The sequence below is a fragment of the Heliangelus exortis genome, chromosome 3 (assembly GCF_036169615.1).
Source record: "Heliangelus exortis chromosome 3, bHelExo1.hap1, whole genome shotgun sequence".
NCBI classification, from domain to species: Eukaryota; Metazoa; Chordata; class Aves; order Apodiformes; family Trochilidae; genus Heliangelus; species Heliangelus exortis.
The window spans coordinates 48,222,610-48,238,125 of NC_092424.1; the positions used below are offsets into that span (position 1 = coordinate 48,222,610).

General features: G+C 41.6%; 1 protein-coding gene across 4 annotated transcripts in view; it reads left to right on the forward strand.

The window, feature by feature from the left end:
* UTRN (utrophin) overlaps nucleotides 1-15,516 on the forward strand; it is a 345,394-nt gene that overhangs the window by 21,711 nt on the left and 308,167 nt on the right. For 2 of the 4 annotated variants that reach the window (XM_071740499.1, XM_071740503.1), the window contains exon 1: nucleotides 12,833-12,962. The exons of the other annotated variants lie outside the window; for them this stretch is intronic. In XM_071740499.1, the coding sequence (XP_071596600.1) occupies nucleotides 12,869-12,962 (94 nt within the window). In that variant the 5' untranslated portion in view covers nucleotides 12,833-12,868. Of the gene's footprint in view, nucleotides 1-12,832; nucleotides 12,963-15,516 lie in introns of those variants that run through there. 4 annotated transcript variants of the gene reach the window in all.

Here is a 15,516-nt window from a genome sequence, read left to right on the forward strand (position 1 = left end):
CTTCCTGGTTAGAGCAGTGGTTTGAGTTGGGAAGCAGTTTGCTGTTGAGGCTGGTTTTGTGAATCATTGGAACAAATGGCAAGCCAGCTCCTTTCTTGAAGTGCCTTTGGTGTTTTGGGCCAGAATTAGCTGTCGAGGGTGTGGGTAATTTTGTGAGTGCTCATGATAACAACCGAGAGGATTTCTGGCTGTTCCCATAGTAGTCACAGAGTTCTTGCTGTCTGCAGCTGGACACATCCTGGTACTGTTCTCCTCCTTCTCTCTATCAAATACAGAAATAACAGAGTTTGAAATGTGTTGGACCAATCCCACCCAGTTCTAAGGGGAGGTGGGGAGTGCTGGTACAGGCCCTGGGTCCTTCTCCAAACTTGTTTGTCAGATGGAGCTGGCAAAATTCTCTGTGGCCCAACTGGGCTTAGCCAGAAACCTTCTCTTGTGGGTGGCTATGAGTCATGGTCTAGCTGGCTGCTGAAATGCCATCCAAAGGACATGCATAAGTTAGATTTATGGTGACAATTTTCTTCCTTCCTCAAGTTTGCCCTTTACTCCTTTTCTATGCTGGTGGGAGGTTGGTAGTCACACCCGGTGCTGCCCTGGGGCTACCTGATCTTGCAGGCAAAAGAAAATGAGGGACATGCAGCATTTTCTTCAGTGTTGGTAGGGATTCATGCTGGCTTCACTGTGATGGTACTGGGATGTAATAAAATGACCTATCTCATTGATATTCACCCTCCCAAGAAAGGGTCAAAAACTGATTAGCAACTCCACAGCTTAGTGGTAGGACAAGGCAAGTAAGATGAAGTTAATTGTGGTGGACTGGGAAGTACAAGATTGTTAATGTGACAGCACTTGATAATCATGTGGCAGGGAGAAGACTGAATGAATTGTCTTGTGGCTTGTTTAGAGTGATGATTTTTTTTTTTTTTTTCTGAACAGTAGTGAGGCTTGTTTGCAAGAGGAGGCATTGAGTCTATAGAGGCAATGGGGAGGAAGATAGGTGGTGGAAAACATTAGGGCTGGGTTAGTTGGATGTGAAGAACTGTGAACAAAGATTTCTAATAACTGCTGGGTAATGTAGCTTCTTGACTCTTTGGTCATTTGGCTGCATCTCTATCAGACTGACTTTCCAATGTAGCACAAGTTTTACCAAAGGTAGATAATGTTTTTGTGTTATGGAGTAATATCATATTTAATTGCATCCGTGTGAAGTTCTGGTTCTGAATCTTGCCACCTTTCTGAACTGCTGTGCTTATCTCTCAATCTAAGCTGTAAAGGTTTTTGTCATGGAGATACTTTTTTTTTTTTTTCTTCCTAACCTGTTTATGGTGATATGGGGGCTTGACTTTTTCCTTATGGTTGACCTGAAGTAGTTTTGTGATTAGAAAGGTATTTTTTGAGACAAACTTTTGTTATAAGAAGTGGAATGTGTCAGAGCTCAAAGTGATTTTAAAATCAATCAAACTAACAAATGGGCCTACAAGCAGATTAGAGAAAACAAATGAGCAAAAAATAATTCTATGATCATGGTAAAAGTAAAAAAAAAAACAAAAAACAAAAACAAAACAAACAAAAAAAGCAAACCCAAAGCATCAATGAAGTTTTATAATACTTCATTCATACTGCTGTCTTTAGTAGTTAAAGTGAGGGACCTCCATAAATAATAAGAGTTTATATGACAGCATAACTGTGTATGGGAATAGTACAGTTAGATATTGAATTATTGTTAATGAACACAGTCTGACATCTGGTTGAATACAGGTATTGTAGAGAACTGTTCAAATCCAGGGCAAGCTGAAGGCAGAGTAAAAAAGAGCCTGGATGGCTGAGCACTCATCTGTATTAGTGATTTACAACTCCCATACAACTTTGTTTCTGTGTTTTGTTTTTCTTCTCCTCCTCCTTTATTTATATTGGGAGTTTACCAACATAAAGATTTTTTTTTTTTGAAGTGCACTTCTAAAAACGCTTTTGCCTGTATGTGTTGTCAGGCCTGCAGAGAGAAATGAGGCATGGTTTTCACTGGCCTTTTGTTGCTGCTTGGGAAAGAGAAGTTAAGCTAATAAGAAAATAACCCTATGAGAAAACATAGTATTTGTGGCAGCAACAAAAACAAGTAGGGTACTAGGAAAGACAAGACAAAGTAAGAAACCTGCAAACATGTTGTGCTGTTTGGAGCACTTTGCTTCACGTGATAGGGAGATTGTGGGGTTATACAACTGTATCTGCTGAATAGAATGAAGATTCTGAACATACAAGGTAGTGGATGGTTTTTCAAAATCTCAATCTATCTACTTTGGTGTAAAAACCTTTCTTCAAAGTTACTTATACTCATAATCATTAGTATACTCTATACATATTTTTAAAATACATGAAAGCCATTGTTGTTTAGTCTAGCAGGGTTGCTCAGTAAAATGTCAGATGCCTTTGCAACTGATAGTACAAAATGGGTGAGGTAAGGAAATGAACTGCAGAAAAGCTGCTCTTCAGGCTATGGATGAGACTCTGCCCCTACTCACACTAGGAGTTTAAGGCATGATGCTTCAGTAAGGTGCAAATAACATTGCTTAAATTGGTTTGAAATCAGGTAGTAAACATGTATATTGATGACATGAAATATTTATGTAGCAATGCGGTTCTGCATCACACTAGTTATGGAACAGGAGTTTTATTAATTGAGGCTTCATTTTTCTGACTTGAGAATGTGTGTGACTTGCGTCAGTCTTGCTCAGGAAGACTTCTTGGGACTTACTGTACCTTTGTCCTCTATCTCAACCTTGAAATGTGATTTAGAATAAAAATTTTTTTGGGTTGGAAGGGACCTTTAAGATCATCTGGTTCCAACCCCCCTGCCATGGGCAGGGACACCTCCCACTGGATCAGGTTGTTCAGAGCCCCGTCCAGCCTGGCCTTAACTTCCAGGGATGGGGCTTCCACCACCTCTCTGGGCAACCTGTTCCAGTGTCTCACCACCGTAATGGTGAATCCACCCTCCTCTAGTTTGAATCCATTCCCCCTAGTCTTGTCACTGCCTGACATCCTAAAAAGTCCCTTGCCAGCTTTCTTATAGGCCCCCTTCAGATACTAGAAGGCTACAAAGCTTTTAAGCTTTAAATTCAACACCTGGTTGCATCGGTGACAAAAGCCACACTCATGGTGGCAGCAGTCGAAGTGCTCAGGCATCATTGTACCATAGTACTTTGAGAGGTACAGATGGACTTTCTGAGATGAGTACTGTGTGATTGCAGGCTGACTTCTGCACAGTTTATGCTGGCTTTACTTGGAAGATTTCTGGGAGTTTTATTATGATTTCTTAGTGGGTGATGGCATTTGAAGAATACAAGAATGCAATCCTTCTGTCCAGTGGAGCTTTGGCAATTACTCCTACACACACTTGAGCAGAAATAACTGAGCCCAGTGTTTTCCATTTGACCTGTCAGGAGCGTACAAATGATACACACAGAAAGCTTGCTGAAAATTTCTTGAAAACAAGCGAGGGTGTAAACTTGCAAACTTTTGCTAGCTTGCCAGATTGAACCAGTTACTGCTCCTCAGTTGCTTGCTGCTGCCTAGTTTTCTTCCCCCCCCCCCCCCATGTCTCTGCTGGTAGTAGAGTGTGTGTTGTGAGCTTTCCCCAGCTAGTGTGGAGTGAGATGTCTGCTAACCCAGCTATGGGCTAACTTTTTCAGCTGATATGTGGGCTGGGCTGATCCCTTAGCCTTTGCTTGGCAAGCTGGGCAGGTGGCTTAAGATTGGTGTGCTTCATCTGTGAAAGGCTGTGCACCTTTTTTCTCTTCATGTGTTAGTGTGTATGGTCACTTCTGGAGAGGCTTAGGGGTTTTCTTTGTGTTTATGTGTGTGTCTTCTCCCTGTATGTAACAGTTCACTTGTGCCCTGTGCTTTATCTCTTCCACACTTTTTTCTCTATCCCTAGTCCCTTGATAACAGAAATGCTGTGCTAAACTGAAGAGCTCTCCCTCTGAGAGCTTCAATTCTGCTTCCATGGCCCTAAGAAAGGGTGATGCTGTTTGTTGTTTTGCTTTGTTCTTGTCTAATTCACATTGCCCAGCTGTCAATGCAGCGTGCTGGCTCTGTGTTGCCATAGCTGCTGTGTGATGGTCCTCTGTAAAACTGACCTTAGCCTCAGACTAGTTTAATAATCTGTTATTTTGCATGTTCCAGGAGGTTCAATATTTAGCAAAAGATGTGTTTTTACCTCGCTGTTTTTCTTGTCATGCTAGCTGGTGAGGGAGGACAGCAAGAAAACCATTAATTTTTACAATATTTTCATGATGCACTTTTACTACCTGACAACTGTGATGCAACAATACTTCTTTTTATACAGACTCTGTAGAGCATTATACCTAACAATACATCTGATGTTGGGTTATCTGCTGAAGTATACTCTCTGGTCTTGTTCCAGTTTTGGCAGTCTTAAACGCACCCAATTATTTGCAGCTTGTAGTAGCTGTCGGAAGGAAATCAGTGGCTAAAGGTTGTGAATTGGTGTGTATAAGCTTTTATCATTGAGTGGAATTTAACTATTGTGACAAAGTAACCATAGTTATAGTAAGTCTGCAGTTAGCTGGAGGCTTTAAAGAGGTTTGAAATGGAGTGTATATATGTGTGAGTCTTTTTGGGTGTTTTGTTTTGGTTTTTTTTTTTTCTTTTGGTATAACAGTCTGCCATGAAAGGAAAGCCTCATACTGTGGCAGCAGAGTTGTTAATTTTCACATGGCTTTTTGAGGCTAATTTTGAGGCATGGCTCTTGAATCATGTAGAATAGAATCATGGAACCATCAAGGTTGGAAAAGACCTCTAAGATTGTCAAGTCCAGCCTTCAGCCCAGCACCACCATGCCTACTAAACCATGTCCCTAAGCATATCTACATGTTAATTAAATACCTCCAGGGATGGTGACTCCACCACTTCCTTGGACAGCTTGTTCCAGTGCCTGATCACTCTTTCAGTAAAGAATTTTTTTCCTAATATCCAATCTAGACTTCCAGTGGTGCAATTTGAGGTCATTTCGTCTTGTCTGATCACCAGTTACTTGGGAGAAGAGACCAACTCACACCTCGCTACAGCCTCCTTTCAGGTTTTTGTAGAGAGCAATAATGTCTTCCCTCAGCCTTCTTTTCTGCAGACCAAACAACCCCAGTTCCCTCAGCTGCTCCTCATATTCAGCTGGCTGTCAACCAACACCCCAAGTCCTTTTCCTCTGGGCAGTTTTCCAGCCACTGTTCCCAAAGCCTGTAGCATTACATGGGATTGTTATGACCAGAGCAGGACCCAGCACTTGGACTTGTTAAACCTCATCCCATTGATCCAGCCTACCTAGATCTTTCTGTAAAGCCTCCTTATCTTGTGGCAGACCAGCACTCCCTCCCAACTTCTGCAAACTTAACTGAGGGTGCTCTCAGTCCCCTTGTCTCAATCATTGACAAAGGTATTGAACACAACTGGCCTTAAAACTAAGCCCTGGGAACACCACTTATGACCAGCTGCACCCTGGATTTGATGTCAGTCACCATAACTCTCTGTGCCTGGGCACGCATCCAGTTTTTAACCTAATGAAGAGTACACCTGTCTGTGCTGTGAGCTGCCAGCTTCTCCAGGAGAATGCTGTGAGACAGTGTCAAAAGCTTTACTAAAGTCCAAGTGAGCAATGTCCACAGCCTTTTATCTTGCCCAGTAGGTGGGTTACCTTGTCATGGAAGGAGATCAGGTTGTACAAGCAGGACCTCCCTTTCCTGAACCCATGCTGGCTGGGCCTGATCCCCTGCTTGTCCTCCACATGCTGTATAAGCACACTCAAGATGAACCTCTCCATAATCTTCCCAGGTACTGAGGTCAGGCTGACAGGCCTGTGGTACCTTGGATCCTCCTTCCTGCCCTTCCTGTAGATGGGAATCACATTAGCAAGCCTCCATGCATATGGGACCTCCCACGTTAGCCAAGACTTGATAAATGATGTAGAGAGGCTTGATGAGCTCCTCTGTCAGATCTCCCCGTACTCCCAGATGGATCCCAAATGGCCCCATGGACTTGTGAGTCTTGAAAGCAGAGTGGTGCCCGCTGTCACCCTGCCGGGTGGCGTGTGGTCCCCAGGGGCCATGATGCTGTTCTGGGACCCTGGGCTCTGTGTTGCACCACTGGACTGACTCCTGCACACACAGCACAACCTTCTTGTGCCAAGCTGAGTAGGCATGTTGTTTGTTTTTCTTTTTGTTTGACCCTGCTAACAGCAATATGATTTTGGAAAGAGGGGTGCTTTGGCAGGAGAGTGGAGTTTAGTTGAAGATGTGTTTGTGTTGTCTTCTCTCTGTAATTGCTATATGTATTTCTTAAAAAAATAACTTCAGTCAGCACAAAGGGTTGAACTTTTTGTGTATCTGTCAAGATGTGCTAGTGGACAAGAAACTCCTTGCAGGAAGGCTGTCCCTGTGCTGCCTATGGTCACCTATATAACCATGGGGAGCAGAATACTATTTGTCTTTTTATGTTTATTTCTTAGTTTTAGCGTGCCTCTGATTTATTCCTTTCAGCTTTCTGGGCTAGGAAAATACAGCCTTTTAACTTAGGGAGCCCTCTACAGTATTCTTTGCTGTTCAAGGAAGCAATGGGAAGACTTGGGGCTCCTAATGCAGGCTTTCTGTAGACACTCCTTTCCTGGGGTGCAAAACTCAGCAAGGCAAATGTGGGAAGTCCAAAGGACCTCAGTAATGGACCTCAGTTCCTTTGGAAGGCAAAGCAGTTCTGCAATGATGCTATTCCTCTAGCTTTTTGTCTTGGAAAAGGATGAAAAAAATACATTGTTGCAAAAGGGAAAGGAATTAAGCTGTCTCGGTGAGAGAAATGAAACTAATTTTAAAAAGACTGGGAATAAATATGTATATTTTTGACAGCTCTGTGGTATTACATAAACAATGTTTCTCTCGGTGGTACAGCTGAAGAGCTAATGTCTTAGAGAGTGCTATCTGATCCCTGATGTGTTGCTGCAGGCCATTAAAAAAGCAAACTTCTAGATTTCTGAAGCTGCAGTTGTTGGTGGCACTCTTCTAACTACTGACACTCTGACAGTGCCACTGTTGAAATATGCTTGTGATAAATTTGACTTGGATTATCTTCTCTCCCTCTCTCTCAATGGCAGGTGATGGCAGAGTGTGGTTTTAGCTTTCAAGGTGAAGGCTATGATTGCAGTATTTAGCTGGTAAAGGAGTCCTCAGTGAGGGCCTGAAGGCTTTGGCAAGCTGAGGGCTTCATGTTTGCTCTGAAGATGCTCTCCATGGTTCCTCACATGCCATCCTCTTCCTCTGCCCAGCCCCAGGCAAACACCAACCCTGCCTTCACACATCCCTGTGGGGGGAGAGCTGGAAGGGTTGACTGTTCCTGTTGGCTTAGTAAGGTCTGCAGTACTGAATGTGTTTATATATAGTGTGTGTATAAATATAGGGAGTGGGTGGGAGGGTTGCATCTAGAGCTTTTAGCCACTCCTTCATCCAATTTTGTGGTAAGTGAAGTCAGAAGGTGGTTAGCACTTCCCTATTGCAGCTGGTGGACAGGGAGGAAATGACTCCTTCCATGCAGGAGCTGTTTCCTGTGGAACTCTGAGCATCTGATATGGCAACATACAGGCTTTGTAGTACCCTGAGTGGTTGTTCTACTGTTGACAGGACTGTTTTTATGTGCATATTATTCATTCGCATGTACCTTGACTAGAGTTTGTTAGCTGGAATACGTTTAATGTAAGGCAGAATGGACACCTATGGAAGTATGCTCAAGACTAAATCAAGCTACATAACTGCAACTAAGAATGAAATCCTATAGACTTGAGATTTTTTTTCTGCTTACTTCTTCTAGTTTGAAAATAATGTATCAGAAGAAACTTTTTAAGGAAAAATCACTATGAAACCTAGAAGGAAGTTTTGAGAAATTTCTGCTCTGTGAGGCACAAACTGACATTTAAAAAAATGCACGATGGGAAAAAAAAGTACAAATGTTTTTTTATTCATATGCTTGCCAAGGCCATTGCTTCCCAAGCTTTGGATTGTGTTCTGGCACATGGATGGCAGGGGAGCAAGATGTGACTTGGAGGCAGTGCCTTTTCCCACAGTGGCTCCTAATGCTGCTGAGTGCTGATGGCTCTGTCCTTGGCGGAGTTGTCCACCAGGAGCTCTCTCAGCTGCTTGGCTGTCAGACTGGGCTCAGACTGTCCCACTGCAGCAGGGCAATGCCTGCACCAGAGAGGTTGTGGAGAACTGTAAAGGACCAGGAGAGCTGTTTAGAGGGGCTGGGGTGGTAGAAGTGATGGTTTTTCTTCTGTGCTTGGAGCTAGGGACAGGCCTCCTGCTGAAATAGATGCTACATTCCAGCATGCAAGCTTTGAGCTATATATCTGTCAGATACTGAGTGGGATTTGTTTTGTTTTACAAAGATGTCTACAAATGGGCAGAAACCTTGTTTCAGAAAGGTGTACTGAGCATCTTAAATGAGAAGCAAAATGCAGAAGCTTCCAACATCTGCTGTTGGAAGAAGCTTCCAACTCCTCCGGGCTATTGGAAATGGGGGGCCCAAGTTGTTTTGTGAAAGGGGGCTGCTGGTTGTATGCTGTGGCTGGGTTTCATAGGTATGATTAGAGTTAACGCCACTTTTGGAAGAATAATATATTCCAAAGGTTTTCTTATTATCTACATACAAAATATTCCCTTCAGTATCTATATAAAAGAGATTCCTTTCCCACCCCAAAAATAAAAGACGATCTTTGAAAAAAGACTGACAAAAATCGTGAAAGATGTCAATTTATCTACAGTTGCTGCTGTTTCTTTCACAGGATGAGTCAGTTGGTTATTTGCAGCAGCCACAGACGTGCTATTTTAAACAAACCATGTATGTCAAGTGCAGCATGGCTCAAGCACTGCATGCTGGAAGGGTTTGTAGCTGCCTGTGTGGGTGGGCACAGAGAAGGTTATCTCTGTGTTATCAGTACAGCAGTGCTCCAGCAGCTGCCATACTCAGAACTATGTTCTTCTCCCACAGTAGTGAGGGCAGTTACTGTATTGCTAATTCCCTTTTTAGTAAGAAGCTTTATGCTGACAACCTGTTGTGAAAGGAAGTTTCAACAGAAATGCTAAAAACTTTTCATTATCCATCTGAAATTACTGTTGCTGTGGGTTTCCTGGAAGCAGGGATTAAACTAATGACCAGTTTCCATCAAAATGCAACAGTCTTGAAACATTACCTTCTTTTCAAATTCCTGTTGCTGTCTTTTCAGCATCCTTTTCCTTAGCATTGACCTCTAAGCTCTCTTTTTTGCTTGCTCAAGTAAACATTGTGCTAATGCAAAACATGCTTGTCAGGCCAGCAAGAAAGTCCTGTCATGTCTCTGGGCTAAAATAAAACAACCTAAACAAAATTATGGGATGTTTACTTCCCACAGCATGTGAAGCACTTAACTAGAATCTCATTATTGGTAGTACAGGAACCCTGCAGAAAAGTTTGCTCCTTCTCTAGGAAGGAGAAGGCTCCTGGCATGTGTGATGGAGAAAAGAGGTGAAGGAGGTACTCCATCTCCTTGTTCCACTCCCATAAGAAATCCTCTTGTTTGTTTCTTTTCTCCACCATAGAGCAAGCCTTTCTCTGCAGACCTGTCTGGAAGAGTGGAAGTTCAGAGCAGGGTTAAGCAGGGCCTACTTGGAACAAAGCTAGAAGGAGGGGGGACTGTGAAAAAGAAGCCAGTTTCCTTTTCTCAGAGTCAAAGTATTCAAAGCTCTTGGAGGGCTCCCAGAAGGCAAAGAAATGGAAACTAGTCTCATTCTAGACTGCCTTGCGTACAGGGGATTTTTATAATTAAAGGATGTTGCCCTTTGTACCCATTGTTGTTTACCTCTGTGAACTTTAATTTTACTTTGAACCTGCTGCTGACTTCATACATGCTGGGGCTGCAATAGAGAAGTGATCTTAAGTATTAATGAACTCACCTTTAAATGAACAAATATTCTTCTTTTTTCCTCCTCTTTTTCCTTTTTACCCTGCCTTTACGCTTTCTATTCCCTGCTGCATGGACTGAGCAATTGATGGGTAGTGTTTCATGTATGAAGCCTGGCATTCAGACCTTCTCTTCTACAAGGACTGTGTTGCCATCTAAGCTCCAGTCCCCATGAAAGAGGTTAAAGTGTCGTGTTGAGCCTGGCCTTGTTCTTCTCTATGCTTTGTAGTACATGAACAATTATAAACCCACATGATTTCTACTTACTAGACTTCTACTTAGGCTTCGCTCAACTTCTGTATTTCCCCTGTAGTTTCAGCTGGTCTGTTTGGCTGGTCTTTTTTATCTTACATGATAAGAAGACCAGGCAGCCAGCCAGCTGCTGTTCAACTATAATAGAGCCAGTGGTATGTACAAAATTTGATTACTGCTGTCAACACCAGAGTGAATAAAAGAGAGCACATACTCCAGTCAGAGAACTGCTAAATAAATAGCCTATTGAGTTCAGTAGTAGTAGGAATAAGACCATCTTTACCTAATGAATGAAGTGGTTTATGGGTAGAGAGTGTGATAGTGTCCTGAACTCTTGAGGTTGTTTAACAAAGCAAAAAAATTCTCTTTTGCCTTTTTTGATGATTATGTACCCCAAAAACTTCCATTTCTCTCTTGCTTATCAGTGCTTGTGGTTATGCATGGGCTTCACAGTATTTCAGATTTTGGCAGAGGCTTTTTAAAAATTTATCTTAAAGAATATTCTTGCCATTCTAAAGCTAACTTCTTTATGTTCTGAATGTTCATAGGTCTGTCATTTAAGCAAGCGATACTGTTTCAGTTAAAACCAAATGACCCATCCTCCCATCCCCTTTTATCAAGTTAATAAATGTTCTCAGTGTATATTCCTACTGAAATGTTAGATTTTAAAAATAAAAATCGCTGTTTGATAAAAGTGGGTTCTCTAATGTTTGTGATGCAGTTGCTGATGGGAGGCAGAGCTTGAGAGCTGACATTCCCTGGAAGCTCTCTTTTGAATGGGAGGTTTCTCTTGGCACTTCCAGTATCTTCACGTTGTAGTTAGGGTGATGGGAGGCTTGGAGAGATGGGTGTTTCTCAAGCTGCTCTCACCGACCACACACTTTTGAGGGGCGGGAAACCCAGAGTGTTTTAACAAACTACTAAACTCCTGAAACTTGTACATATGCAAGTTAGCAAGTTTCTGATGGAGGGAGTCATAATTCCTTTGTGTATGGGCCTTTTCTTGGAGTGGCTGGGACCAAGGTGAGATGAGGTATTATTGCATCAACAGGAGAAAGATCTTAGGAAATGCAGAGCAGTCTCGTGAATGACTGAAAAAAGGGAGTTCAGGTGCCTACATGCATGGCTGTTGGCTAAATGTTTTTGTATACTTGCTGGAGTGGGCAGTTTCTTTTTGTGCTTGCAAAGTGCACGGCACAGTAAAGTTTGTTTGTTATGGCAAAATACATCACTGTTTTTTGTTGCTAAAAGAGGACTCCGAGTTTTAAAACTTTGTTACCTTTCCGGGTTGTTGTTTGTGTGGCTTGGGTACAAATGTCTGATTTAGCCCCTGAATTTATGGTTTTATTTATTCTTGGAAACAAACCACCTGTTGTGTGTCTTTCAAACTTCAATTTTAAGGAGTTCTTAAAATTGGAAAAACTTCCAACCCACAAAAAAAAAGTAAGACTGACTCCCACTGCAAATAAAATTTATAGAAAAATCTTATCTTGGTTTCCACCACCTTCTTCCCTCCCCCTTGCTCAATAGTGTGTCTGGAATGTGACACAGTAAACTGTCCCAATGAATATTAATGAAGAGATGAGAGCTGTATTTAGAACAGTTGTCTGATGGCTTAATACAGTATGACAGACAAATCAAATAGCATCTGTCTTTTAATAAAAATAGCAGCCTTTTAAGCCAATTTTTCTAACCAATTTTTCTGGCTCCTCTTTGGTCATGGTTCCTGTACTTCTGTGTTATTGTTAATCTCCTCTTGGAGTATTTTTCTTGTAACTATTGGAGTTCTGTACGGTTCAACATCCTGGAGCATGTGATCTGGAATCACACGCTTTTCACAACTACAGAATTAGGAGCCCTCTTGATTTGATTATATAGTTGAAAGTTAAGGGACTACATTCTCCTTCTGTATTGGTGCTAAACACAGTTTACACACTGATGCTATCATAACCTTGCATTATTAACCTTCTGCTTTAATGGGCTGTGTTAGGAAATACTGCACAGTGGAAATGGCATGCCTAATCACTAATTTTGATATGGAGGCTTATTTGTAGAGCTTCCTTTTTATGCTGAAATCTTGTGTTAAAATTTTCTTCTGCTCTTTTAAAAGGCAGGTAGGACGTGGGTGTGGATGCTCACCTCGCAGAATTGTTCTGGTTTCACATTCTATCAAATGTGTGGGAAAAGTGTTATGGTGATATTGCAAGCTTTTAACAAAGTAAATGCTAAAAATGTTTAGGATTTTTAAAATGAGTATGGTATTTGAACAGAAAAGGAAATTTGCTACCTTCTTTTCTGTTGTCTATATGTAGACTCTAACATGCCAGTGCTTTGAAAGCTGGACTGTCCTTCTGTTTCCATATGGAGTATCAAAGCAGTGTGCTTGTCTGTTTTTTTGAAGAGGGAAAAAACCCTCTTATCTTGAAGCCTGTTACTTGTTTACCTGCAGCCTTTTAAAAGTTTTTTTTCCTGAATAGTTTTGTCAGTCACTGTGTCGCTGAGTGTGTCAAAGACTGAGGAAAACCAGTGCTTCCCTCCCCCTCAAATCCCGGCATGCAGTTCTTACGTGGGTACTAACGTGTACTTCCTCTGCATCTTTGCTTTCCTGTTTTTCAAAGAGTGAGCTTGATCATGAGCATTCAGACAGCTGAAAAAGTTGTGTGGAAAAAGTACAAGGTTGCTGCACCTCGGGATACTGACAGGCAGACCTGTGACACTCTGCTGGGTGAGTGCTTGCTTACCTATGTGATCAAGGCTATGGTGGATAAAAGGATCCAGCCATATTTTTATCTTCTATTCTACACCTGATGCAAGCTGTTTTTTTAAATTTTGTTTCAGTTTGCCGATTCTTAGCAGGAGCAGGTTGTGGAAGGCATGGCAGGAAACTGTCCTGGGAAAGGCTGTTTTCTGTGGCACTGCTCCACTGCGAGCCCTGGCTGCGTCACACCTGCAGCCACAAGATTCTCTTGGTAGAGCTTGGGCTTCCCTTTCATTGCTAACATGTTACCTTTTTATGGTGTAAGTTTTATTGCTGTTCTGTCTGATTGAAAGTCTTAACATGCCAAAATTTTCTTAAACTGTGCATTGTTATGGTGACTTCAGTGTTTAGTTGTTTTGAATCTCTTAAGGCTCTACTTGCTGCCTTTTCTGGTACTTTTGTATGTAGTGGCGCCTTCACCACTCCCACTTTTTTCCACTTGGTTGGTATCTCCAGGGAACAACATTTCCTGTAATTCGGAAAAAATTTATAAGCAATGCTTTGGAGGAGAAGAAATCAGGGATGTTTCTCTTTGCATCTTTTTTCTGTCAACCTCTCCTGGCTGGATTTTCATGCATCAACTATTCTCCTGTTACTAGCTGGCATGGAAAAAATTTCAGGATTCTTAGTACCTGTGAATATGCTGTTTAGATACTCATTGATGGATGGGAACTTGATTATTTTGTGAATTGATGTCAGAATTTTATGAATTCAGAACCTGCTGGTCAACAGAGAATTTGGACCATTTGACTTGACTTTTGATGTGAGGTTTATTAGAAAGCTGGAGTCTGCCTATGTTTGGTCTTTTTTTTTATTATTTATTTTAAGAAAGTGAAACAAAAATCCTCATAAGATGTAGCAGTGTAATGGCTAACTTTAAAATGGTGGGCTGGGACTCTGATCTCATAAGTGTTTGCTTTGAGAAGAGTGAGGTGGATTTCAATATGTGCCAGTTTAGTTGGGAGCAGACACTTTCACTTTATTGTCCTAGTTTGAACTGTGTTTAAACTGACAAAAAAGTCAAGAAAACTCAGTTATGTGAATGGAGTTACTTTGCAGTGACTCTGGAGAGCCCAGTAAATTACAGCTTGGAGAGAACTGGTGTTCTTCAAAATCTTCACATAAGTTAATGAGTTATGGCTGCAGTTGATCATTCTTAAAGTTAGAAGAAAATCAGATTGCTTGGTTTTTAACCTTGGCTTTGTGTGTATGTGCGTGTGGGTTTTGGGCCTATTTATTGGATTTTTTTTCCCTTTTATTATTTTACTTTCAGAAGTGCATAAACTTGGTGTAAGTGTAAGCACCATGCAATTAACTGATGAATTCTGCAATTGTGAAACCTCTAAAATGTTCATCTGTGGGCTAATAAGGGGGTCAGTCTCCAAGTATGTGTTTCTCAGTCCTTTGGGTGCTTTTAAATGCCAGTGTGTGTATTCAGATGATATTTGATGTTTGTGTGTATATGGATAATTTCTGTGATGGTGCCTGCCCCTAACTCTGAAGCTGGGCTGAGGTGTAAATCTAATTGAGTAGCTGCATGGTTGTTTAGGTACCTTCTGTGACTGAGCACAGTTCTTAGTGACTGTTAATAAAGGTATGTTCAACTCCCTATGAGTTGAGAGCCCTCTGTTTTTTAAAGCATGCATATCATGACTGGTGTATTGCAGTTGTATTTTCTCTTAATCAGGCAGCAGGATTTTTCCAGGAAATTCCTTGCATTCTGATGTTCCGAACTCTTCATAAAGTATAGGACTGTAGATTTGCTTTCCAGTGACAGTCTCAAAATCACTGGAAAAAGATAGAAGGGAAAGCAAGAGAGAGAAACTGAACGTAAAAGAAATGAAATCTGAGGGACGGGAAAAGCCTTTCTTCAAGAGGACAATTTTCAATGATGCAGTACTGGAAATATTTGAGCAGGAAAAAAAAATGGGTGGAAAAGTTGGGAGGGATATGTGTTGGGTGGGGTTGTTTCTTCACCTCTGTTTTTCACAGGAATCCTGAATATAAATAACAGGGAGACTTTTGAGATGTTTAGGAAGCACCTTGTGTGTTGTGCTCTATCTGGGATGATCAGGAGTGATTTTTGTCCTGTAGAGGTTGAGGTGTCAGCAGAGATGTGGCTTTGGCTTGGTTTGTTTGCATGTTGTGAGAATTGGTGGGGGCTGGAAGAGGTCGGGCTGAAGATCATACCTATATGAGTGTAAATTAGTTTAGGTGAAGCCAAAATGGATAAGGCTCTTCTGTTCTCTGAAACATAACATGAATATGCTTAGTCAGAGATTGGTTTATGGCCTAAACAATACTAAATCCTTTAACTTATCTAGTGGGATGTCATTGTCTATAAATGTCCAATTTCTTACAAGTTTTCAAGCTCTTAAGTCAGTGATGGGTACTGGGAGTGCAATGGCACTGGTAGGCTTTGTGGTGCCTAACTAGAACCATAGCTGGCTCTTTATCTTAAAAGGAAAAAGGGAAGGGAGCTTGAACTTTCTTCCCCTGTTTAAATAAATGGGCTCTTTTC